The 24,534-nt window shown below is 41.6% G+C and overlaps 1 protein-coding gene across 2 annotated transcripts in view; it reads left to right on the forward strand.

Moving 5' to 3' along the window:
* Positions 1-24,534, forward strand: part of LOC117213465 — a 57,997-nt gene that overhangs the window by 28,828 nt on the left and 4,635 nt on the right. Inside the window, exons 7-17 of one of the 2 annotated variants that reach the window (XM_033458812.1) lie at positions 479-872; positions 1,109-1,493; positions 1,934-2,149; positions 2,774-3,295; positions 3,637-3,648; positions 4,147-4,440; positions 5,090-5,393; positions 7,273-7,545; positions 21,890-22,314; positions 22,918-23,103; positions 23,900-24,246. In XM_033458812.1, the coding sequence (XP_033314703.1) occupies positions 479-872; positions 1,109-1,493; positions 1,934-2,149; positions 2,774-3,295; positions 3,637-3,648; positions 4,147-4,440; positions 5,090-5,393; positions 7,273-7,545; positions 21,890-22,314; positions 22,918-23,103; positions 23,900-24,246 (3,358 nt within the window). The remainder of the gene's footprint in view (positions 1-478; positions 873-1,108; positions 1,494-1,933; positions 2,150-2,773; positions 3,296-3,636; positions 3,649-4,146; positions 4,441-5,089; positions 5,394-7,272; positions 7,546-21,889; positions 22,315-22,917; positions 23,104-23,899; positions 24,247-24,534) is intronic. The other variant, XM_033458813.1, reaches the window with a different exon arrangement.

Consider the following 24,534-nt stretch of genomic DNA (forward strand, 5'->3'; position numbering starts at 1 on the left):
ATTCTCTTCGTCTGTTCGTTGTTTGGGGAGATTTTCCAAAAATTAAGTCGCTCTTTCTGCCTTTACGCTTGTGTTACCTTCGACCAATTTCAAGCTATGAGTTTTACGTACCTACGTTCGAAAGCCGTCGAATTTTTCAAGCAATTTGCAGTGTGAGAGGTAGCCAGTTGGAATATCGGGTTTAAGATGAAATTATGGGTCAGCGAGTTGGCTGGCAGAACAAATCGTGCAGCAAATAAAGGATACAAATCCTGATGCAACAGTGCCTTTGATCGATTTTATTTCTTCTTAAAATATTCAGACCCGATTTCTTCGAAGTCTTATTAAATGGCCGTATTCGATGAATTTTAAAACGATCGAAGTAATGAAAATTTATTACACACTTTACGTTAATAAACTCGGACTAAGTAACATTTTCAATCGAAACTTGTATCTTCTTGTACTCACGATTGACACTTGATTACGCTTAAAATTGCAGCGCCACGAAGGACTTTACAGAGTCCCAAGGACTACGTGTCGCCGACACGGCCACTACGTCAAAGCAGCTTTTGCCCGCTACTCTTCGGCCCTGGAACTAGTATCACCGGCATGCTCACATCTCCGTTCGCATCGAGCGATTCGTTAACGAACGACGTCACGAGGGACCACAGCGACGGAATTTGGAACGAGTCACAGGCGACGGTTCTGCAGGCTGACTCGTTGGCTCTTTTGACACCGTCCTCGAGGAGAAGGCACCTTCTGCTTCTCCAGCACCAGCAACGTTCCTCGATGGATACCGAAGCGTTGGATATCGAAGAGACGATGGAGTCACGTCCATCGAGTCCGAGGATACGCCTGGAACCGACGACACCTATTCAACCCTTGACACCAAGGTAACGTATCGTAGATCTTATTTTTCAACGCATTTCGAATTTCATAGAAATCAAAGGCATAATTTTCGTTTCAACTATAATACAAAACATCGAAACAAGCCACAAAGAGCATTCTATCCCGGCGCCAAGTAAAAGCACGAGATCACCCGCAGCACCTCATCGTTCGATCTCTTCACCCATCGAACGTCGGCCCGTGCTAGAGACACCTCGTGTAAAATTTGAAGCGATTTTTAAAGGCAATTACTTCTCAGCGTCGAATCATCCGTGGCGTTGCCGTTGAACGGCAGACCGAGAAGCGGATTCCGTCGCCCGAGTCCCGGTCCGCCGTTGTCGCAGCCACAATCGCAATCGTCGAGCGAATTCGGCCTGAGCCTCACCAGAACGGACTCGGGCGGTCGAACCAACACAGACCTGTCCGAAACCTCGACCACCGAGGACTATGTCACTGCCAACACCTCCACCGAGACTGGGACCACTACAGGCACTTCCGCAACGACCAGTTCCTGGTCGAAGCCCCCGCAAACATCGAGCGCCGCGGCCTCGGCCTCGGCGACAGCCACTGCCGCGGAAGGAAGCTCTTTCGAGAGCGCCAGCTCGATTTATAGCCTAGCCCGCAGCGAGGTAAGCTTCGCCGTTCTTTCTCTCGACGACCTTTTGTTGAGAAGTTCGGGAAGAAGTTGAACAGACGACTAGCCGGAAGTCTGCTTCGTACCCTATTTCTTCTCAATCGCTGTCACGACTTATTGCTGCTATTTCCATGCCCGATTTGATTGCACCGAGAACAGTCAGTTTTCGACAATCTCTCCACAACTTTTGTATTAATTTCTTTGCATTTATATCCATCTGCGTTGTTTGCATTTCTACATGGAAATAGAACATTCGTTTCAATGGCCAGAAGCTCGTTAGGGAAATTCGAATTCGTATAATTTTCTTCTTTTTTTTTTTTTTTTGTTTTTATCTACGAAATAAGTGTTTGAGTAGGTACCTAGCGAAGAAATCGTAGGACGAGGTATTAAGTACCGCGGAATGCGAAATTGAAATTCCGTGGTGTGTCGCGTCAGGCCGTCGTTGAAGAGCCATGCAGCCCACCACCGATATTGGAGGAGACGGAAAGTCCATTCGGATTGGAGGTACCCCCGTCACCAGCTAGGTCCACGAGCAGCAGTAGTTCGGGCAGTTACGACCTGAAAGATGCGATGACAGATCCAGGTCAGGAACTCGAGCAGCAGACGGCACCGCCGAGCGGACACACCTCGGAGACGGAACTGGATCGTGACGTAAGAACATAATCAAGCTAATTCCTATCGATCTGTCGATCGTGTCTCGCCTTACGACTCGCAAATTTTTATTCTCGTCCGACCGGAGAACGCGATAGTTCTACAAGAGAAAACCTGATATTCCTGGATATTCTTGCCTAAAATAACTAGATACAGGGGCGTCTTATAAATCCTATATAAGTAATGAGAATTTTTGCTATTTCCTTTTGTCGAAGGGAGTATTAGAGAGTCGTCAAGGATTTAGTAATTCCGAACTTCGTTAATGGCGTCGAATTAGTCTCGCTCCAGTTAAGGTACGATCTCTGGAAGATTAAATGCGAATCTCAGCTGGGATCGTATCGTATACCATTTCGATTTTACACGGTCTTGGTTCCGTACCTGGTGATAATGTAATCGATCGTTCGAACATATTTTACGCACTGGATTTCTTTCTCCCTATTTGGTTACAAATAATCGAATCCATACGTTGCTCCGTTACATTTTACACGTTTCGTACGTCACATTGCTTGCTTCAATGGTCAAACGAATAAATCGCTGGTAAGATCAATAATTACCATTCATCTAAGATACCCAATTAGGGATTAAAACATCGATTACGCTCCTTTCATTACCACTCGCTTCCAGGAAGGTCACCGCTCCTCTTCCGGTGGCTACGCCGAGTCTCCGCCAGATTTACGCGGCTGGACCGAAGAAGAGCGTCGCAGACGAAGGAAAACCTTCACCCTCGACTTCCTTGCAAGCTCATCGGGCATTGAACGCAGCGCAGAATTGTACGGAGACAACGTCGATGTTAGCCCGACGCCGAGTCATCGTCATAGGCCGAGAGGAAAATCAACGAGCGCCAGAAGTCCACACAAGAACAACAGAAAGCGCGAAACTGTGCAGCAAACGGTTCAGGTGCAGCAGTCGCAGCAACAACAGATTACCAGGAGCCCTCAGAAAGAGGATTGGCGCGTGGAACAAGCTGAGGATGGCGGCCATGTTCCTACTTCGGACGATTCTAGCTGCAGTCATCACTATCATATGCATCATCATCATCATCATCATATGCATCGCGAAAGCGCTGATGGAAGGCACAGGAGGACGAGGGAGAGTCCCAGGAGGAAGACCGCTGGCTACGTTTCTGTTAGGAGAAGGAGCAACGAGGTAAGCCATTGTTGGAGAAACGTTAGTCGAAGAGAAGGAAAAAATTTGAGAGACGCATATTCTATTATTTTTAAAGCAGCAATCAGACGTCACGTTGACCGATTTTTCTCGACTGAATACGAAAAATATACTATCGGAAAATTCTAATTTGCATGTGAAAAATATTAGATTACGTCGGATATGTGTATTTTCAAATTCATATATGCGCAGTGGGAAATTTCGAGGACATTACTACGAATATAATTCTGCGAGAGAGAATAATTCTATTTCTACTTATTTTACATAAACTTAGTTTGATTCGTATTGAAATTATCTGCTAAAAATTATCTTTTGGCTACCAGTGGATTTTTAGCGTAAGACATTTCACTCTTTTACGTATTAAAACATTAGTCCTGAATGTTATATGTGAACTTTGATATAATCACTTTCCACGTTATCCAAGTTCCTGCACAGTGTTACCTTTTGATTCTTTATTATCGTACGTAACTCGCATATAAAACGTGAAATAATCCTTGTAAAAAAAGTTCCCTTCTACGGGTATTGGATACTGGAAGTTTCGTCCTTCGTGTCCCTTCCTAAGTTGCACGATAAAACGTTTAAAAAATGCTAATCCTTATATCTCGTAAAGTTTTACGAGATGTATCCCATAGAAAAATAATTTCAGAAATTGAGATAACGTCGAGCAGCACTCGCTCGAGAGTTAAAACCGAAACCTCCAATCCAAACGCAAGTTTTAATATTCCATGCACACGTGTTTTGACAAGTCTCGTAACTGAAAACACCGCGAAACCAACCTGTAATATTGGCATAGTGAAACAACTTTCTACCCCATTTCCATCGTTTCCATTTAGGACAAGAACGCTGCCATAACAGGCAGCCTTCCACGAAGAAGATCGCGCGCAGCGGACGACATAATGTGTTCGAGGCTGAGTCCGGGTCGTTATCAACGCAGTCCAGGACACAACGGACAACGGGCGATGATCGTTGAGTCGCAGAGCCCAGAGGCTAGATTAAGGGCTCTTTCAGCGGAATCGTTGAGATCCGTGAGCCCAGGGAGCGACAGCGTCTTCTACAGCGAGGGCGCGGATCAGTGCTTGACCGCCAGCGCCCTCGACGCTCCCCATTGTCACCATTGTGGAAGAGAGGTAAATTATTCACCGTGTTTAGTAAAGTTCCTCCTATGAAAGGAAGGAAGTTCGAAGGCATGATACGATAGGGGCGATAGAACATTTGTAGGAGGTTTCAAACGATATTCTTCCTTCTTTTGTTAGTTGATGGTGGATTTGAAGGTACTTTTTTTAGTATATTTAACTATAAATAGACGAAGCCTGTAGTGTATAGCGTAGTTTAGTCGTTGCTTGAGTCTTGAATTTCTTCCTTTCTTCCTACTCGTTTCTAACGAACCAGCCCTTAACCTGTTAACTTGCTCTCTCAGGCGTAATTAAACATATACGAAAATTAATCATCTCTATGCAGATCTGTTTTAATTTTCACGAAACATAATAATACAGTAACGCTAAAATGACCAAACTTTGAATTTGGATTGGCGGTTCTGGCGTTGAAAGACAAAGAATCTTTGATTTTCTCACTCCGAGTTAACAGGTCAGAGAATCACAAATTCGCTGAAATATCAGCTTTAGCTTAAATTCGACTTAGTTCGATTAAAAATTAACCTCCAGCAAACTATCAAAAAAAAAAAAAAAAAAACAATCTCGAATCGATCTGTCTCTCTATCTGTCGGTCTATCTACCTCTTTTCTCTATCGTGCGTGCCGTCGTGTTGCTCCACCTCGAGGTCTCGGAAGAGATCGTTCGACCGCCGGCAGGTTTCGCGGACTCCCCGGAAGGACACAGGTCCTCCACGCCGAAGCACGTACCCGGCCATCGGCTGTACAAGAAGTTCGACAAAAGGTATCGATCGGAGGATCGAGGAGACAGAAGGCACCGTCGCAGCAGCGCAGGTAGATCGGACGTCCGGGCGAAATCGGAAGAAAGGGTGGCCTCGAGACGAGGAAGCAGAGGATCTATCGACGATACCGCCGCTGGCAGAAAAAGGCTTCACGCGAGGAGCACCGACGTCAGTTTGGAGATACTTACCGGTTAGTACGATGTACAGAATTGACGTTGCAAAGAATGTCTATCGTACAGCATGAGTCGCGTAACCTGTCCGTCTTGATTCGCTTCTAAATTATTCGGTGAACAGAAAGTTCGTTTCATTTTTTGTAACGAGATGGATCTAGCTCTTCTCCGACTAACCGACCATTATCGATTAGTTAACGATCGACTGTAGAGCGCAAAACAAGCATTTTTACGTAACAAGTACTTGATATTTGTTGGCCTGACACGAATGGCGGAAGGACGTCGAAAGGAATGGTCACATTGTGATCCAAAAGGACGCACGTAAAGGAGAAAACGCATCCTTTGGTTTAGCCGTAAAAATGGAACGAACTTTCCATTCATGCCGACATGTGGTCTACCAAAAGATACTTTACATAGCAATTGCACGGTGTTTCGTTTGCGAGATATCTAGGCTAGCTTGAACACCTATCTTTGTGTGTTAAAATTTATAAGAGGAATGAATTTTCTCGTAAATGATACTTCGTAATATTTATCTTGCACAAGCAATCCTCTTTTTCTTTGTTTTGTCGTGGCTTCTAGAGCATCCTGTGCGTATCTGGCTTATCTTTTGGAGTATACTCTCGAAGTATCGTAAAGCATTGGTGGTGTAGGAGATAAAGGGGTAGATTCTAAGAAAAGATAGCCTGGATCTAGGATTGTATGAAGTTTAGGGTTTCGCCAATATATCGCGCTATGAGAGTAATGGGAAAGAAGTCGAAGGCGAGGCAACGATTTCAAAACTTACCACCTCTGAGAAAGATTTTACGACTTGTACTCTGGTTGGTTGTTACATTTCGATTATTTCTATTTGTAAAAATATCTTTGATTCGAATAAGACGAAAAAGTTTTTTAAATTGTAAAACCAAATGTGATAACAAGCAGTTTACTAAATTTCCCATAAATACATAAACATCCATATTTAGATTGTAACAATCGGCAAAAATTGCTACGTTGACTCTGATTATTACGTATTTACGTATGTTTTATTAAGATATTCCCTTGACGGTGTCGTAAAAAAGCGTGTGAAAAAGTTCCGATGTGAGAACTCTATTAACTGCTCCCACATCTACTGGGGAACGCGTTATACGGGTAAATGGACGTAGCGAGTATTTGCGAAACGAGCATAATAAAAGCAGACAGGTAACGCGCTTGTAAAAAGTTACGTAATGAAACGCGATTTAAAACAAAAATTTAGCGAACACAGCGCTCATTAATTAAAAAAGTTCGCCCCGATTCTCTCGTACCGTATATCTTCCTTGAAGGTGATTAGTTGTTCCGCTGTTTGTCAAGATCCAATAAATTTCACCAAGATCCGAAGGAATAAAGTGTTAATTTTCTTAATAGGTCTGTTTTATTCGCCTAATTTTACCATTACGTAATAATGGAATATAATACATTTTATAAGGTAGAATTCAAAAACAGGAGATTAACAAAATTGAATTTAAAATTACGAAGGATAGTCGCACGTAGCTGCGCGACTGTTAAATTTCATACGATTATAGAAAATTCCAGGCTATTCTAAATACAGTATTAAAGATAACGACAAGAAAAATTAGATTCTCCAACGCTTAATAAAAGTATAAGCTTCGTATTATGAACAACATGATTGAATTCATAATTTCTTTATCGTTACACTTGAAATATTCGAGTTAGATCTTCTGGAAGAAGTTGTTTTACGACGATCTTATCGTCCTTTTTCCCCTTCGTCCCTCGAATATTTGCCAGAAAGAGTAATTCTATTCCATATCCATCGAGGAAAGTATCATCTCTGGTAAAAAAGAAAGGACGATGTTCTCGTTCGAAATTTATTGTGTCCGCAGTTTTCTGTCTAAAAGTTGTTGTTCTTGCGTCTAATATCAGGTCGGGAGGACGAAGACACGTACGTGGAACCGTACACGAGCAGCGAATGGATTTACATCGGCGATCTCGAGGAGAGTCACGTGTGGAAAAGGCCAGACAGCAGAGACGGCGACGACGAAGTTGCGGAAAGTGTCGCTAAAGAGAGAAGGGGCTCTCAGGAATCGACGGAGAGCGAAAGAAACTTTAGGAAAAAGTATCAGGCGACGACGCAGAGGATAGTACACCGAAAGATAAGCGGGGAAATGTATAAAAGGATACAGACCAAGTGTTTCGGTGAGTTGTTGGACTGCGTTTTCTTATTATTTCGCCTTCAACGGAATAGCCGAACTTCTTTTATTAAGTGCTGCGAAGAAATTCCCTGCTTCTGGTTTCGTACTTTGCAGCACATAGTAGCAAATGCATGGGAATTATTGGCAAATGTTTACTCGGTCACAATGAAGTTAAGTTACATCATGTGGTGTCTTCGTGTCTATAAATTTCCTGTATTTATTAATATCAATCTGTAATCAATCTGCTGAATAGAATGCCCTCGATTTGCACGGAATCTGACTCCTCGGACTATGTGGATAAATTTCAACATAAAGGTTATTCTTCTAAATATACAGGAATATTTAAAATGAAGGTTTTAATCAAGGCTAAAATCGATCGATTTATAACGCAGCTTGCTCGTTGCTGCTTGTTTATAGAGATCTGCAGTGTAATTTCAACGATATATATATACATATAGATAGATTATAAAAGTAAATATCAAACTTTAGGTTCTGTTATTTTACCTGCGATCCAAATATTTCAACGGTAGGAATACAATACGGAGAGGAAATAAATTGTCAGAAAGATAATAATATGGAGATTAGTTTTGACAGCCGTTTATAACTACTCGTCGAAGCTACTTACGAACGACGAGCAACCTTTCCATAATCAATTTTAATCCTGACGAGCGTTAAAAGCGCTAAAGACTTGGTTTTTAAAATAAATCTGATGCTGGTTCAGCGATATGTCGATTACTCCAAAATAAGAATCATCGTTTTAAATAAATTCCACTTAGCGCACTATATTTAACGGTGACGTTCGCAATTGGTCTCGAGAGTAGTTTACACAAAACTGATTGCTCTTTACTCGGAATTGTGCTTGTTCCTCAACGACGATTAAAACGATGGCTGTTACATTTTGATAGGAAAATATTTGCCACCGCTCGTCATTGGTAATCTATGGTTTGTATGGAATATCGATAAAGAGACACGAAGTTTCTAATGAAACGAGCGAATAATTGTTGGCGAGTTCAAAATTCCCCGCGACACCTATGATAGATCTAACGTTATGTTTGCGTAAATATTTGCCAAATTCATCTTACAATGCACAACACCTTAACGCTGTCACTAAATTTATGCCCTCGGCCGTGGACATTCCGAGGATCATTTACCATCCTCCAAAGATGTTACATGTTATACATACGTTATATGCCGAGTGTAGACACGCTCCTCGAGATAGTTATGACAGAAAAGAGAAATTATACACGATACGTCACACGAATAAATCGAAATTTTTCGCGTAATAGGAGACTGGAGACGATGCATGGGTACACGAATATACCGGAGGTAGATTTACGGTGAACTTTGTGCTCGTGTTTGCATCGTTCTATGACACAATGCATGTAATATATATTTAAAGTGTTACAAGTAAATTATCTCTTTCATCCACAAAGAAACATTCTTTCGTACGGAAGAGTTCCCTTCAACTATTTTGGTATGATACAGGGAATTTAGACAATGTGACAGACCTATAAAGAATTAAGTATGTAACGCACGGCAAAAACAATTGCTGCATACTTTCGAAATTCATAAGGTAAACTATGTATAAGTATGCGAAATACGAAGAGAGACGAAGGTAAAGTGGGATGTTCGAAGGGGGAACTAATATAGAAGCGTCAGGTACGGATATAGGGTAATTTTTGCGATTGGAAGGAATGCAATTGAAATTTCAAGTATTCCTATTTTCCTAGTTTGCAACGAGTAACCGACACCGGCGTGGAAAGATTGGTTTTGAGAAAAATGACCTTTGGTTTTAGTATTTAACGAGCAGACATCGATTTCACATACGCACGTTCGATGTCAATGATAATCTTCAGTTTCAATGCAGACACAGCCTTCTTACTTAATGTACCTACAGATAAACTATTTTCGTCTTACCTGGCAGCAATGTCTCGGTTTAAGCAAAAGTTGCAGATGCACCCTCTTGACATAACACGGCAAATTTGTATTCGAGTGTATTATTTCTGTTGGAAAGCAATTTAAATTACATCTTCGAACGTTATATTTAAATCTAGACACTTGACAGAGACCAAGCATGCAGGCAGTTGAAATTAAAATTTTTACGCAAGTTAATGGAAATGAGATCGAACGTCTGATGGGAAACAGATGGTGAAAATGGACACCGAAGCAAGCTTCGTGTAACATCGAAATAATTGAAATTTTAGCATTTTACAATTTCTAAAAAGATCAATACTGAAAATTTCGTAAATGAAATTGTTCCATTAGGTCCATCGATCTGATATTAGAATAAAAATTAGATTAGCAGTAAACTCGTATGAAACTAGCAAGTACTCTTAAGTGAAAAGAGCGTATTCGCAAAATTTCGCTTAAAATCGAGTCATTGCAGCCGGGCAGCACAAAAATAATTTGTCTATTGAATAAGAAAGCCGTATTTCCATTGAGACTGGAGGATGTAACGGTGTATATTTCGGACGTATGCGAAGTCGATGCCTGGATGTTAAATACTAAAAGCCATTTTTCTCGGAAACACCTCCTGACGTAGAATCAAATAGGCCTATTTGAATTAACACGGCAAAGTAGACGTCGCTTAGATCTATCCAAAGCGTACAAAATGTATACGTCGAAATGTAGAAATTCCATTGACGACAGAGATAGAGTGCGAGCAAAAGAGGGAGAGGTTACTGTAACTAAAATTTACTTCGCTATGAGGCAACGCATCGCTGAAGAATGCCCTGGTACAGAAGGAGATCGGACAAAGAAATCGTTGCCATATCGAACGCCGGGACGTGGGTGGAAGAGAGAAAGTGAACGGTAGCAGATGGCTTTCGTGGATGTGGAAGAGTGGAAAATGTGCTGAAAATGGAGGGCGGAAAAGAGACGACCGAGAGAGAGCGAGAGGGAAGATAGAGGAGAAAAAAGAGGGAATCGTTCTTCCCGTTTCTTTAAATAAGCACCGCGTAATACTCTGGCTAAATATAATCGAAACGGCGTAGCTTGAGAGAAGGACGCCGAGCGTCGTCGGCTGCTACGACGCTTCCACGATGCTTGTGCGTCAGCTAGGCACATGTGACGAATAGGTCGTTACTTGATTAGAATAGGCGAATCCTCGAATACAACCGCTTCCCTGGTTCTAGCCATTGTCAGAATATTATAACGACCTCTATTAAACTTAGTGGAAAATGAATTTCATTTGATAATTTACGATTATAGAGTTGCGGATAAATCGTATCAGGCTGTACTATATTTAGGCATTCGCAGTATTTCGAGAACGGATAAATATTGTTCGGTGTTACGATTGCCCGGTTAACTAGGATTTCAAGCTGTAAATTTTGATATACAGAGTGTCGATGCTTTATTTCTCATCGTCCCTTTCTCTTCGTAAGTGGTTTCATAAGAAAAGTCGTATACGCGTAAAGCGAACGCGTTAAACTGCGTCTTTGTCGCAATATTCTAACAATTACGTGGAAATATAACTATACAGGATATATTAGTTGGCAAGAGTATGAATGAAAACAGCAGATTGTTGACAGTACGTATATCCATGTTTGAAGTTAGCAATGCATTCTGAACGTTTATTCATAGGTCAGCATCGTTGTTTACTCTGCAAATATTTGGAATAACTAACGACTTTCGGATAATTGCCGATTCGTTTCTTTGTCCGATTACACGATGCAAGGTCGAAGAATTACATTATTTAAGCATACCTTAGGCTTGTTTCGTTCTGAAGTTTTTAGAGTGCTCTTGTAAGCGATTTTCACGAGTAATTATGTATACACGCCGGTATGTACTACAAGTGCCAGTAATGGCAAATATTCCAGACGTTATACTCTCCGCTTCCATAATAGGACGTTGTTAAATATTCTCTTAGATGATTCTCGCGAAGGAAATACCAGTAAAGGAGTTGCACAGAAGAAACTCTGTCACATTAGGTAGTAGGTTATCATCAAAGACGATATCACAAATCGCTACGAAACGTATCCATCGAAGAAAATCGATACTAAAAAAATACGCGAATGTCTCGTATATCTGAAAGCAAAATTAGTTGTCGAACAAACTCGAAAAATAATTTTATCCTAGTAAAGTAGCGTTATTCCAGATATTCCGAAAACATCCAAGTGTGGTTGCTGCACGCTTCCTCCAGTCGGTCGAAAGAACGACTCCCCTCGTCGATCTCACTCCTCCATTCTTCTATAGTTCCATTTCGAGACAACAATCGAAAACCGCATCGAGATCCCCTTCCCCGGTCCTTGTCTCGCTAGAACACACCGGAAGCATCGATCGGGTATCATCGAGATACAATTTCGAGCGCGCTGAGAGGAAGAGAAAGAAAGAGGGAGAGGGAGGAGTTGATTCTATACGTGGAAGCTTGATTCGCGGCCGTCTGAATATTCCCGCCGAAGTTAAACCGAAGTGGAGTGAGGCGCGAAGGAGAGAGGAAGAAAGAGAGAGAGAGGAAGGCAGGGAGGGTGGCGTGGAAGAAGCTTTTGGCTGGCAGTCAGTGGGTCAGGGCGGCGAGTCGCATTCCACGAGCTGGCCGAAGGCATCCTCTTCGGAAGAACAGAGCTTTCCTCTGCGTCTGACGCGTTCCGCGACGCGTGTGCATCCTGCTTTCGTATCTCGTTCGTGGACAAATCGAGGCGTGGACTTAACGCGACATTTTACGGTAGAAAAAGAAAGGACGGCGACCGCGTGGAAAAGACGGTGTACGGTGTACACCGGAAGTCCTCCGCTTCTTCGTCGTGTCACAATCCATGATCGAAACCGTATCGTTGAAGCATTCGAGAGTGATAGGGAACGAGGAGGCGAATAGACGATAGCGCGGTGATTTTTCGATCGCCGGGCAACCCGGTGGACACGTTGTTCACCGAAGAGTACGCCGGAAGTTCGAATAGGCTACGAGAAAGTCGCGTAGCACTTGGAACGCGTCACGTGGCCGGACACGCATCAACACGCGAGATGGTGTGCGATTGCGCGGCCTCCGAATGTTCCACGGAGCTTGGAGAGGACGCGTCCTTGAAGAGGGCCTTGGAGGAGCTGCTGAAGTGCATGCTCAGAGTTTGGTGCACGGAGGGTCGAGCCCTTACGAGGCTCGGCGCGGACGTCCATGGTAAATTAATTATTCTATTCGACGCTTTTTAAGAGACAAAATCTCGCACAAAGATCACGTTTCTTCCGATACAGAAAGTTATCGATTCCTCCGTGAATTATTTCGTCCCACTTGCCTGTATCTAGAGGAATTCGATTTCTGTTTGCCCTTTCCCCATTGTATTCCCAGTTACATGACATTTTCCAATATTTAATATTTATTCAGCGAAAAATTGAACCGGTTGAATGGAATAACAGATAACGTTGCCAGTGGTTTTAATTAAACGGGAAGAAACATTTACAGTTTAACAAGTTCCAAATAACGTGCAAATTTTTGTTCCTTTTCGTCCATCCACTAAAAAAAAAAAAAAAAAAAAAAAAAAAATGGAGAAAAAAGATACATTGGAAAAAGAGACATTACAAAAGGTAAATATTTTTCCATTTTACACGCAATAATTTACTCGTGTACAACGTTTTTTCAAAAATCATATTCTATTTCATCGCAATAGAGAAATTCGAGATCGATGCTCGTAAGTATCGTAAACAAAGATTCGATCTCATACAAATAGAAAAATACAAAAAAGCTTTTAACTCTGGAAAGAACGGCGAATTGGCTATCGTAGTTTGCAAAGTGAAATTTCATTAATTTCTTTATCGGCGATCGATTCTGCATTGTGCGTGATATGTGCTTGTAAATATTGAACGGCTCGCTTTCACGGACCGAGACAGGCTGAATCAAAAACCGGAGAAGTTTCCTAAGTGAATAATTAAATTGGTACCCTCCCGAATGTTTGCCAGGTCAAAAGGAAATCCTCCGTGGCGTCAAAGTTTATGTTATGAAACGTATCCCAAAGCGGTTCACTTTTCTACTCTTTGGCTTCGAAACTTGTACGTATAACGCTACTGGTTCGCCTTCCAAATTCCCTGGTGAAGCCGTTTTTGCAAAGACTTTTACGGAGAACCATAAATTTTCTTTAAAACCGGGTTTCCTTCTTTCAAAATTGTTTTCCAAAGTTTTCTAATAAATTCTTTTACCGTAAGAAAAGAACTAAACTAATCGTATCCGAATTTAAATGTGGCGTCGTTCTTTATCGTGTAATCCGAGATTAGAAATGGAGATCGTTTTCAATATTCTGTCGCACGAGATTGATATCCAACTGAAATTATTTTTCAACGATCTTTGAACATAATTTTCTTCTTCGTTCGTTAGAGCTTTTTATTTTAATGTTGTTTCAATGCGCTAGTTAACATAGCTTAAACGCGACTCATACAGCGGCACAGAGGTTTTCGATAACACGTGTAATGAAAACGTGAACAGCGATTATGCAACGACCATTAATCGCTGTTTTATCGAGTTGTTAATACGTAAATACGATTATTCCGTCTGATTAAAATTATCGAATGAACATTTTTCCACAGAACTCGTTTCACTACACTTCTCCTCTAGAAAATTTAAGTAATCACTTCATATTCATCCGCAATATTTTTTAGTCATTTGTTCGAACTTACGAAATAATTTGTTTTCATAACGATTGAATAATTCGATTAAATAATTGATCGAATACGATTCGTTCGTAAGGAGAATGTAAAAAAATATGAAAACCAATATTCTTTTCAGGCAATAAAAATTTCTATCCCCTTCGCCATCATTTTCGTAAAACTCGATCCTCGAATCTTTGGTCGAAAGAAGTCACGGTCATCACCGATAATTATTCTCTGCCTGACCCTGATGCAACGGCTCGAAAATATCCACATTGAAAATCAAGATACGATTTTCGTCTTGTAACCGATTTATCGAAGCCGCTACGACATCGAACAAGGTGGCCATTAGTTTGCTTGTTTCGTCCAAATTCGTCCGTGGCGTGTACTAATCTAATGACAATAAAATTAAATTTCCACATCAAAGGTGATTACGGCTTACCTGTAGTTAGTTTACTGTGTACGATCTTACGAACACGACCCGCATAATTAACTATTGATAGTAGCAGCTAATTTCCTCAAGTGCATCGGAACGATGTGTTTTGAACGATGTGTGTTGTACGGAATCTTCACGTTCTTACTCTGAAAGGAGATTTACACCGATAATGGGTGTCCTTCTAGTTTCACAAAATGACATTAGAAATGACACTACGAAGATAATTTTGAAGAATTCGGTATAACGCGAGAGCTGATGAAACATCGAAAATATAGTAACGCCATGCGGCGAGTAGTACAAAGTAGCAACTACCAGGTACCGGAACAATGCCAATTCCGATATTCAGAAATTTATAGAGAAACGCGATTGTCGTAGGGACAATAAAATCGGAAGTGTGCCAAGTCGATGGCACGGCATGGTTTGGTTGTCATTAATCGAACAATACGTGCCACTGTCAATCGTGCCTTTATCGCGATCAGGGTCATGAAACTAAAGACGTGCTTGCAGAATGGCTTTATCTCTAAAAAAAAAAATCGATTTTTTGGATTCTTTACGTACGCATTTTCTACGTTAGAAATTTCCAAAGAAAATTGATACATCTTTACGTAGATGGATATTTCGATTAGTTTGTCTTCGTTCTCTCTAATTACGTTCGCTTCTGCTTAAAACAACATCGTTTGTACATCGTTTTCGCTAGCAGCGTCAGTTAACAAATTTGTCGATTATACACACAGATGTATATTTCTACAGAAGAAATTAATCAAAGTAGGTGTAATTTGAAGTTTCGAAAGGAAGCCTAAATCTTTTCACGCCACGTCATGTATAATACTTGGCGAATATCGTCTGTGACTGTAACTGTAATACGGTAATATTGCGTCTGCTGGCGACAACCTATCATAAAAGAAATGAATTTCGCGCTGCCTCGAAGCCACCGTGGTTCCATTGAATCGCTTCAGCAATCCACCAACAAACTCACCACCAATTTCCAATTCGTACCTCTCGAATACAATAGCGCCCTTAGTAAATGGCATCCTACGAATTCGTATTTTCACTTTAGTCGAAGCGAGCGAAAGCGAGACAAGCGAGATATTTACCTACCCCTGAGCGTGTCGTTCACGCTCCCTATTAAAATCCATAACAACGTCGGCTCTCCCCCCTGTGAGACGCAACAACCTTGGAATGCTTGTGCATGTCGCACGTGCGAGAATTTCCGCCATCAGGAAAAAGACGACAAAGCGATCTTCGCTATTTCTGACACACCAGCTGCGAAAGGGGTTGGGCGGGAGTTGCGTGTGCCATCTTTATCGCAGAAATAAAAGGAAGCCCTCCGTCTCATCGTCTCTCATCGACGGTGCAACGATGATGAGACAAAAAGGCTATAAGCTCGAGCACTATCGATTACGTTCGACGCCTGATGACGCAAGGACTTGATTATTTTTATGGCATGATGTGTTTCTTGATAATCTCGTCTCGACCTGTTTTCCTTCGACCTGGATTTCGACATTTTCGACCATGCTTCGACGCGTTTCGATCGTTTACCTGTTGTTGCGTTATCTTTCCCTCTCGCTTTCTCTTGATTTACACAGCTGTACATATACACAAGTACCTTAACTCTTTCGAACGCGAATTTTTGTACCACTTCTATTCCGCCATTCCTATCCCGCTATATTTCATTTACGAGCATTATATCGCGACAATACGAATCGTCGTTCGAAATATGCAATTAACGCTAAACGCAATCTCAACGTTAATTAATTGCACCGAAGTAAAAATAACAACGAAGCACCGCTGGTTGTTGTTTCATCGTAACACAAAGGGGAGAATTTAGTAACTGCATTTTAGAATTAAGTAGAGCAAGAAATATTAATTTCTAAAGCTCACGATGGAATGTAACGCGTGCCGGAATTACCATATTACATTTCTGTTTACGAGGAAGTTCGTGTCTGCGTGTATCGTGCATTTTAAAATTAAACCGCGACGAAAAATAGGTGGAAATTATCGTGGAATTAAATCGTTTCGTTCGTAAAATTGCCTCTGTCGTTGTTAGAAGTAATATGAAAATCGAAATGTGCAAACGTTAATGAACAACATGCTAATTAAAACGAATGCGTATCGAGTTCCCTTTGCTCCACTAATTTAATTGATCGCGTCTCTTCGTAAGTGTTTGTAAGCAATTACTTACATCCATGGAACATTTGATGAAGATATTGTCTGACGAAGCCGTGATGGGTACTCGATAATCGATTTCGCGTAAGACGAGCTCTTGCAGTTTAAGGGCAAGTTTAATTATTGGAGAATTCGAATGCGCTCTACGCCAAGCTAATCCAACTATTGCGAAATAATATCAACAACGATTGCTATAACACGGAAAGATAAAAGATTAGGAACTGTGAACATTTTTTGAAATATTCCATTTTTTGACTTCCTTTTTAGTAAGATGACCGTTCAAACGTGGCGATTCCCAAGCGAAAATTCATATTTTTCGCACTCTATCTCAACTTCTCTGATTTAATTGTGTCGCGAACGAGCTTCTTTTAAAAGGGTTGATTCGCATTTCCAGTTAGAACAAAACAACGGTATAGCAACAGCGTGTCGCACGCGTCTCTGTTTACACGCACGCTACTTGTTAAGCGTTCGCGTAATCGTGAACTGAATTGAGATCGAACGGTAGACGAAATTAAAATAAGACAGAATCTGTGCGTCGCCCACGAGTGCAACGTCCTACAAAAATAATTGCTTGCGTCATCGTATCACCGACGTGGCGAACGTTCGAAGAGACTATAGCTTCTATCGTACTACGTATCACTAACAACTTTCATTTTCGTATTAACCAAGTCACGTGCACTTCCCTCTTGCTCCGTCACACGAACATCGAGCGACGTAAACTTCAGAAAACATTGACATTGTATCTTTACGAAAAAGAGCATCGTACAGTGCATACGAGCGTTCTACTTCTTCAAAATTCCGAGCTTTACAAAGCAATTTAATTCTCGCGTAGTAAACTTATCAAGAAAAAGACGAAACTTTGTTGCTTTTAGAACGTAACGCTCTACATTTGATACTATTAAACATTTTACGTCGCGTGAATTAATTTTTATTTCGTCCCTTCAAACAGGATATCTCGTATGGCTGCTTTCAATATTTGTAACCGAATATATATCGTTTCACGTAGAAACGAAAGAAATTTCTGTTGATTTATATAGACATCTCCTACGTTCGGTACCATTTATCCAATTCGTATCTCTGAATGGAACGGTTCGCAAACTGAATTCTACCACGACTCTTTACGATGCTATGGCGTTCGTGCGACTATTCGAACGAGGCATATTAAGCGTGTGTTTTCCGATATTTATAAGCGAATATCGTTTCATACGAAAGGAAAAGAAACGGAATTTTCTTTCAGAAATGTAATATATAATGTAAGAGTTTCAGTTACGTATTTTTAACTTCGCTTCGCGTTACGTCATTTCTTGTTTTACAATTTTTAGATATAACTTTGCAAATATTAATGCCGAGAAAAAACGTACAAAACAAATACTGAACTAAAAATGCATTTATTTATGTAGCTACGACGACGTAGACCGTCCCGCTTTCATTTTATTTTTACCCAGTATTCCTTTCTATTTATGCGCCTGCTTTGGGACGTGCATAGTGCTCTCCTCCCTCTCTCTCTCTCTCTCTCTCTCTCTCTCTCTCTCTCTCTCTCTCTCTCTCTCTCTCTCTTCAAATCTGCAAGATAAACGTCGCGAGTTGCGGAAATTTTTTATCTATGAGAACGAAAACGATTGAAACGTTTGCGATTCTATGCTCATTCGTTGCTTTTTCACAAAAGTATCCGTCGTGTTTTTGTTAGGAAAATTTTTTCAATATTCGTCGCACGCGTTCCTTGGCAAGAATACAAATCCTGTAAAATATACTATTATAATTAATGTTAATGCGAAAAATATCGTTGTGCTATTCAAAGATCGTTCATACGGAAAGCGAATCGGAATTTCTCGCAGATATAGGGAAAATGTAGCAATGCGTATTCACAGAACAGTCACGTCAACATGTAAATTCATGAACAAATGGAATCGTGTACGCGTGTAAATTCGAATTTCCTGTCACTTTTTCGCAGGAAATTGGAAACAATTAATTGGGCAGCGAGACCGACATTAATTTAATACGACTAATTAGCAATTTCAAATATACCGATGAGATTTCTCAATTATATGAAATGCCTAGAAATGAGCCGCAGGATCGGTAGAAATGGAAGAGCGATTGAATAAATGAATAATCCGACGCAAACGATAACCTAAATAGATATAAGATTCTGAAATATTCTTCGATAAATAATCGCGAAATGCAAATAATAAATGAGCATGGATATTTCGAGATTCCTGTTCGTTAGAACGATAAATTCGATTTTAAGAGACGAATAACGTATAATCGCTGAATATTTTCATGAAATATATAATTAACAGTGACGCTTTTAAATCTTAAAAATACCACGTTTATGTTCCATCAATTTTATAATTAAAGAAACGTTATTTCAGCTCTGGATATACGCGTTATCAATGTGTTTATAACGAAAAAGCTGCAGTTCGCGAAATAACCAATTGGCGAAGTAGCTATAAATAGAAATATATTTTTTCCGCTATCCGCACTAAAAATTAATATTATCCCTGGCGCCGTAACTTTTATTCCAAATTTTAAAGAATCGACCAACATCGGAATCAGCCGTGCGTAATTATCAGAGAATTCTTGGATACTTAATGAGGCTGCAGTGCCAGCAGAAAATTAAAGTTCTTTTTCAAAAAGCACGATTCATATTCAGAATCTTGCTAAAATTATCTCTCTCTCTCTCTTTCTCTCTTTTTTCAACCATCTGAATATAATTACTGTCTCACTCATAATTTAAAGATTAAAGGGCCTGCAGAAAGACTCGCTAAGTTAAAAATAAGCAAATGTGCGGATACGTTTACATCTTTAATGTACGTGTAGTTAGAATTTTATTTATAGAGACATTTTATATTCGCCTAATACAAGAAGCATCGTAAAGTAGAATTCTCGGGTTTCCAGGGTTAATGCGTATCGCACGATTCGAGATAATGTACAAAAGCCATCCCGTTTGATGAATACGTAACAGTACGGAATAGGAAACGATACTCGCATAGCTATGGAAACAAGGTTGAGGAATTGGAGCAACCCTTAATCCTCACTGAAATCTTCTCGTATAAATTTCCACCGCGGGGGATGATTTATTGCGTGACTGCGCGTTCCCAAAGTATCCATGAAATTGTAGTTGACAGTTCGAACGAAGTAAATCGTTGGTTATCTCGCTCGAAGCGTAATCGCAAATAAAAATATCCGGCTAAGAAAGCATCGAAAACGAGGCAGTGAGAAGAGAAGCTTATCGACGATGACAATGCTCTTTCTTCCTACGGGCCGATTCCAGGTTTCTTCGTCGCGTGCTTCCTAATTCACGACGATGTTTAAGAGGAACAAAAACGGTTCTGTAATTCCTTCTGATGCGTTTAGGATCATCGGCGATTTTCCGGTTAATAAAAACTGCAACTAGAAAAAACGGCGCAATTAGAAAGAGGAATTTCCTCGTCTCCTCGATATTTATCATTGTTGCGAATTCTCGACTAAAGAGCAACCGGTCAGGTCAAACCGATCGGTCGATATCGCGTACCTCGAATGAATTAACGTTCAAGGTGGAGGAGGTTTAATAGATCGAGTGTTAGAGTAATGGAGCACTGTATTTCCACTTGTATAAACGTAAAGTGCGATGTTATGAACACGGCGGTGGTAAGATCTCGTTGGCAGTGAAGTATTTCATCCGCACGGTACGATGTCCGTCGATGAACTATCCTCCTACGCTGCTGATTCTCCCTACCAGCCGTTGGGTTTCCTGTGTCCATCGTGCCCTTCCGGCTGGACTTTTCCCCGGGGCTTTTACCTGACCTCGGAGTCGTTAGGTTTACAGCTCGGGGAGGACATGTAATTCGGATTTTCCCAAAGAAGGGAATGTGCCTGCCCGTGCCATAAACGGACGGTCACTCAAACTTCCGAACAATTATTATTTATTATAAAACAGCCTAATATTACCCAAGTAAATATTTCCTTCTCGTAACCCGAGTCGCAATAAATTCTAGAGATTGCACGATTTATCATTAACAACGGCGTTATATTTCCCGTTATTGCGAAAGACGAACAGCTTCGTCATTTTGGCAGTAGTAACACTTGCAGGATAATTTATTCGGAACCGTCTGTTGTACTCTCGGATTTCCGCCCATAATCGATCACGCGCAATCGATATTGCGTGCTTCGATGCTTGATAAATAAGATGGATGATACCAAACTAGAAACGTATCGTGTATCGCGCGGTGCAAGTTCGTGATAAATACGGAACTAACCATTCCACCGAACCGTGTCGTCGATTTAAGTTAAAAATAAAATACTGTGTAATCTATGCAACCGGAATATGAAACGACGATTTGCGTACAATTCTATGACTTTCTCTGTATTCGTATGTGCTGTTTGTTCACGGTTTCGAAGCGTGAAAGAGCAAACGGCAACCGAACTTCGAGTATCATTACTATTCGTCGGTTTTGCTGTTTGCTAAACCTGTTTACATAGGAAAACGCCGGTAGATTGATAGTATTTGAACCGATGATAGCTCCTTTCAACGGTATAATAACGTTAACGTCGATCAATGAGAAAAATATTTGCCTCCGAAACACATTAATCACTTAAATTAATAACCATGCAAGACTTATACCGGCTGCCGTTCAACTGACGGTAAAAGCCGAAAGGAGGTGAATCTGCGCGGAAAAATAGGTCGAAAACGTAGACTGACGTTTTTTTCTTTTTTTTTTTTTTCGTGCAGAGCTTCATTTTCCAGGGTTGTAAAGTCTCGAATCACATTTCCCTCGCAGCAGTGATTAACGTAATCTCCATAGGATTTATCCGCTCGCGATTTCTACTACGCATTCCTTTCAGCCATTCCCCTGACAGGATACAAACTATCCAAAAACGTTCGAATCTGCTCAACGCCTCTATCGAATCCTTGCTCGCTAAAATAGATCCGAACCGACTGTAATACCCGGAATTCTATCCTCCTAATACGCTCAATTCCGCTCCTACCGATATTCGCTATCCATCATCCGCAGGATCCATATCAATTCCTGCTCGTACTGCATTATCACGCGGCAAATCCGCTGTGATCGCGGCTCTTGAAATCTCGGATTTCGGATCTTGGATCGTGGGATTTGGCGCGAACGACTTCGCGTTTGCCGCTCGATGAGGCTCGAATAGGACTGCCGCAGACGCCAAATAACGAAGGCGGTGGTGATGGTTACAGAAAGCGACAAAAGGGTGGTGGTGAAACGAGAAGCCGGAGGTGAGTTCGGTTTCCGTATTCACGGCTCGAAACCCGTGGTCGTCTCAGCTATCGAGCCCGACACGCCCGCGGAGAGCTCTGGCCTGGAAGTTGGCGACATTATAATGGCGGTGAACGGGAAGAACGTGATGGACGCGACGCATTCGGAAGTCGTGAGGCTCGCGCATTCTGGCACCGACGTCCTTGAACTCGAAGTGGCGAGAACGTGCAACGTACTGGCACCGCGGGTGGCCAGACCTGGTACCAAGGAAGGAAGCGACGAGGCGCCGCTCTGCACCGGATACCTATGGAGGAAATCCGCGACCTCGACCAACACGGACAAGTGGGTGCGAAGATGGTTCGCCCTGCGCCGCGACAACTGCCTCTATTATTACAAGACTGACGCGGTTAGTACGAATATCCCCTCTTCTCTTTCCCTTCTCAATGTCCATTCTTCGTAGAATGGAAAACTGTGTCGATTAGCGCGCGCAAATCTATAGGATGTAGTTTCGAAAAAAAAAAACATGAAATTGTATTTTCAAATACTTAGACGCCATAAGATACGATTAATACGCAAAGATAAAATTAATATCAGCGTATTCTCTATTCTCAAATGTCGAAGCTTATTTTACAGCGTCGGTCTTAATCGTTTGGTGTACGAAGTTGGTTTTACTCGCCTAATACAACTCGCGTAATTTGACACAAAATATAGAGAATATCTAACACGATCGGGTACTTTGTATTCGGAGAAAATTGGCAGAGCAAGTAACGCTGCTGTAAAATAAACAAAGTTAGAAAGTTCAGTCATCCAAGCTATGCACAAAGGTTCCGAACTTTGCATGCTCGTCGTTAGTTTAAAGAGATGTCATCCAGCCACGCTTGGCGTCCCCTCGAAACCTATTTAACCGGCATTCCTTTCGGTTAATCGAGGCCATCGACGCGACGAGTGTTTGCACGGGATCGTTTTGTTGGAAAAATGGTACACCAGTGGACCATTTCGTTTCCCGTAGGATTCACAGCCAGTGGGGGCGGTGATGCTGATAAAGTACGACGTGGAGCAAACGCCCGAGCTGAGGTTACACAGCTTCGCGATCAAAAAACAGGGCGCACCGACGCTTCGGCTCGCGGCGGACACCGAGGAAGCTGCCGCTCGATGGACGACGGTCATCAAGGAAGCGATCGAAAGAAACGACCAGGTAAATGTTACGAGTCGCTCGCCAAGTTACTCTCGACGTCTATTTCCGGATCATGCTCGAAGAGTAAACGAAGTTTACATTGTGTACGAGTACCTCGCGCGAACATTCGGATCTTCTTGGTCAGAATGCGATTTAATCTTTAATTGGTGCGGTAACCGACACGCGTATATAATGTATTTCCTTCTACGCGGTCTTTCGCTTGCGATGGTATATTCGGAAATAAAAGAAAATTAAATCAAAAATTTCGAAAAGAATATTTTCGTTACATTCGTCCAACAGAAAGAAAGATGGATGCTACAAGTTGAACAATTAACAGCATATGCTGTATGTATGTATCTTTGGAGATACTCTTGCATCGTTATCTAGGCAAAAGAAGCTTCAAAAACTTTGCGAAACGATGGAAGTCCGCGTTCTCGTAAGTTGAAGAAAATGAGATTCGCTTTAAATTCTGCAAGTTCGGCTATACGCCTGCTGGAGTTTCTTGAATAGTTGGATTAGACGCTGCAAGTGTCTGGCAGCGCTCTGGAGAATCGTACAGTTCTACTAATATGCCTTATTGCGCACCTACCTTAATAGTCTTTGCACTTGTACGAGATTTATCGTGAAACGCGAATGTACGAAGTAATTAGTTCAACTTGGAAAACGCGTCACAAAAGTAACTAAATCTTTTCGTGAGAAGTTACTCGAGGTGATAGAAGAGAAATGGAAGCCCTGAGAAGATAATAGAAAATCGCTAAAGACGGAAATTCTCCGTTTTTCCTGTATATCCTATAGATTCCCGTTGACGTTTTTACAGGTTGACACCTGGTTGGAATCGTCGCTGAGAATGCGTGAAATAGCAGCATGCGCCATTCACAGACCAGATTGCTTCGGATACCTGAGCAAGCAGCAAGAACACGCCAGAAAAACGTCGTCACCAACCGGTTGGTCCAGGCGATATTGCGTACTAAAGGACGCTGCATTGTATTTCTACGACGACGCTAATGCGGAGAAGGCGTTCGGTGTCGCCTGCCTGCATGGGTTCAGGGTGCATAGCAGCGCGCCCACTTCCGGTGGCAGGAAACACGCGTTCGAGCTGCAACCACCGGACCCCACGCAGAGAAGTTACATCTTCGCCACCGAATCAGAAATGGACAAGAAACGGTAACCTGTTTAGTCCCCTTTATCGATTCTACCATATTCTTTCGAACGATTGTTTCGTTAAGTCGAAGAATTTGCTGTACGCAATTTATGCCGGCGATTATGAAAGTGGCCTGCGTCATATATTTTCGTTTCGAGATATCATTGGCGTTTGACGCATGAACTGAATTCTGTTTAACGGCGCATCTACCGACTCGATCCAATGGTTCGATCTCTGTTACTTTGCAAACATGGTTTTGGATTATTGTAACGTGAACAGGCGGCTGAAATTCTTTCCGCTTTTATCCGCTT

The sequence above is a fragment of the Bombus bifarius genome, unplaced genomic scaffold (genome assembly GCF_011952205.1).
Source record: "Bombus bifarius isolate JDL3187 unplaced genomic scaffold, Bbif_JDL3187 scf7180000009111, whole genome shotgun sequence".
In the NCBI taxonomy this organism is placed as follows: Eukaryota; Metazoa; Arthropoda; class Insecta; order Hymenoptera; family Apidae; genus Bombus; species Bombus bifarius.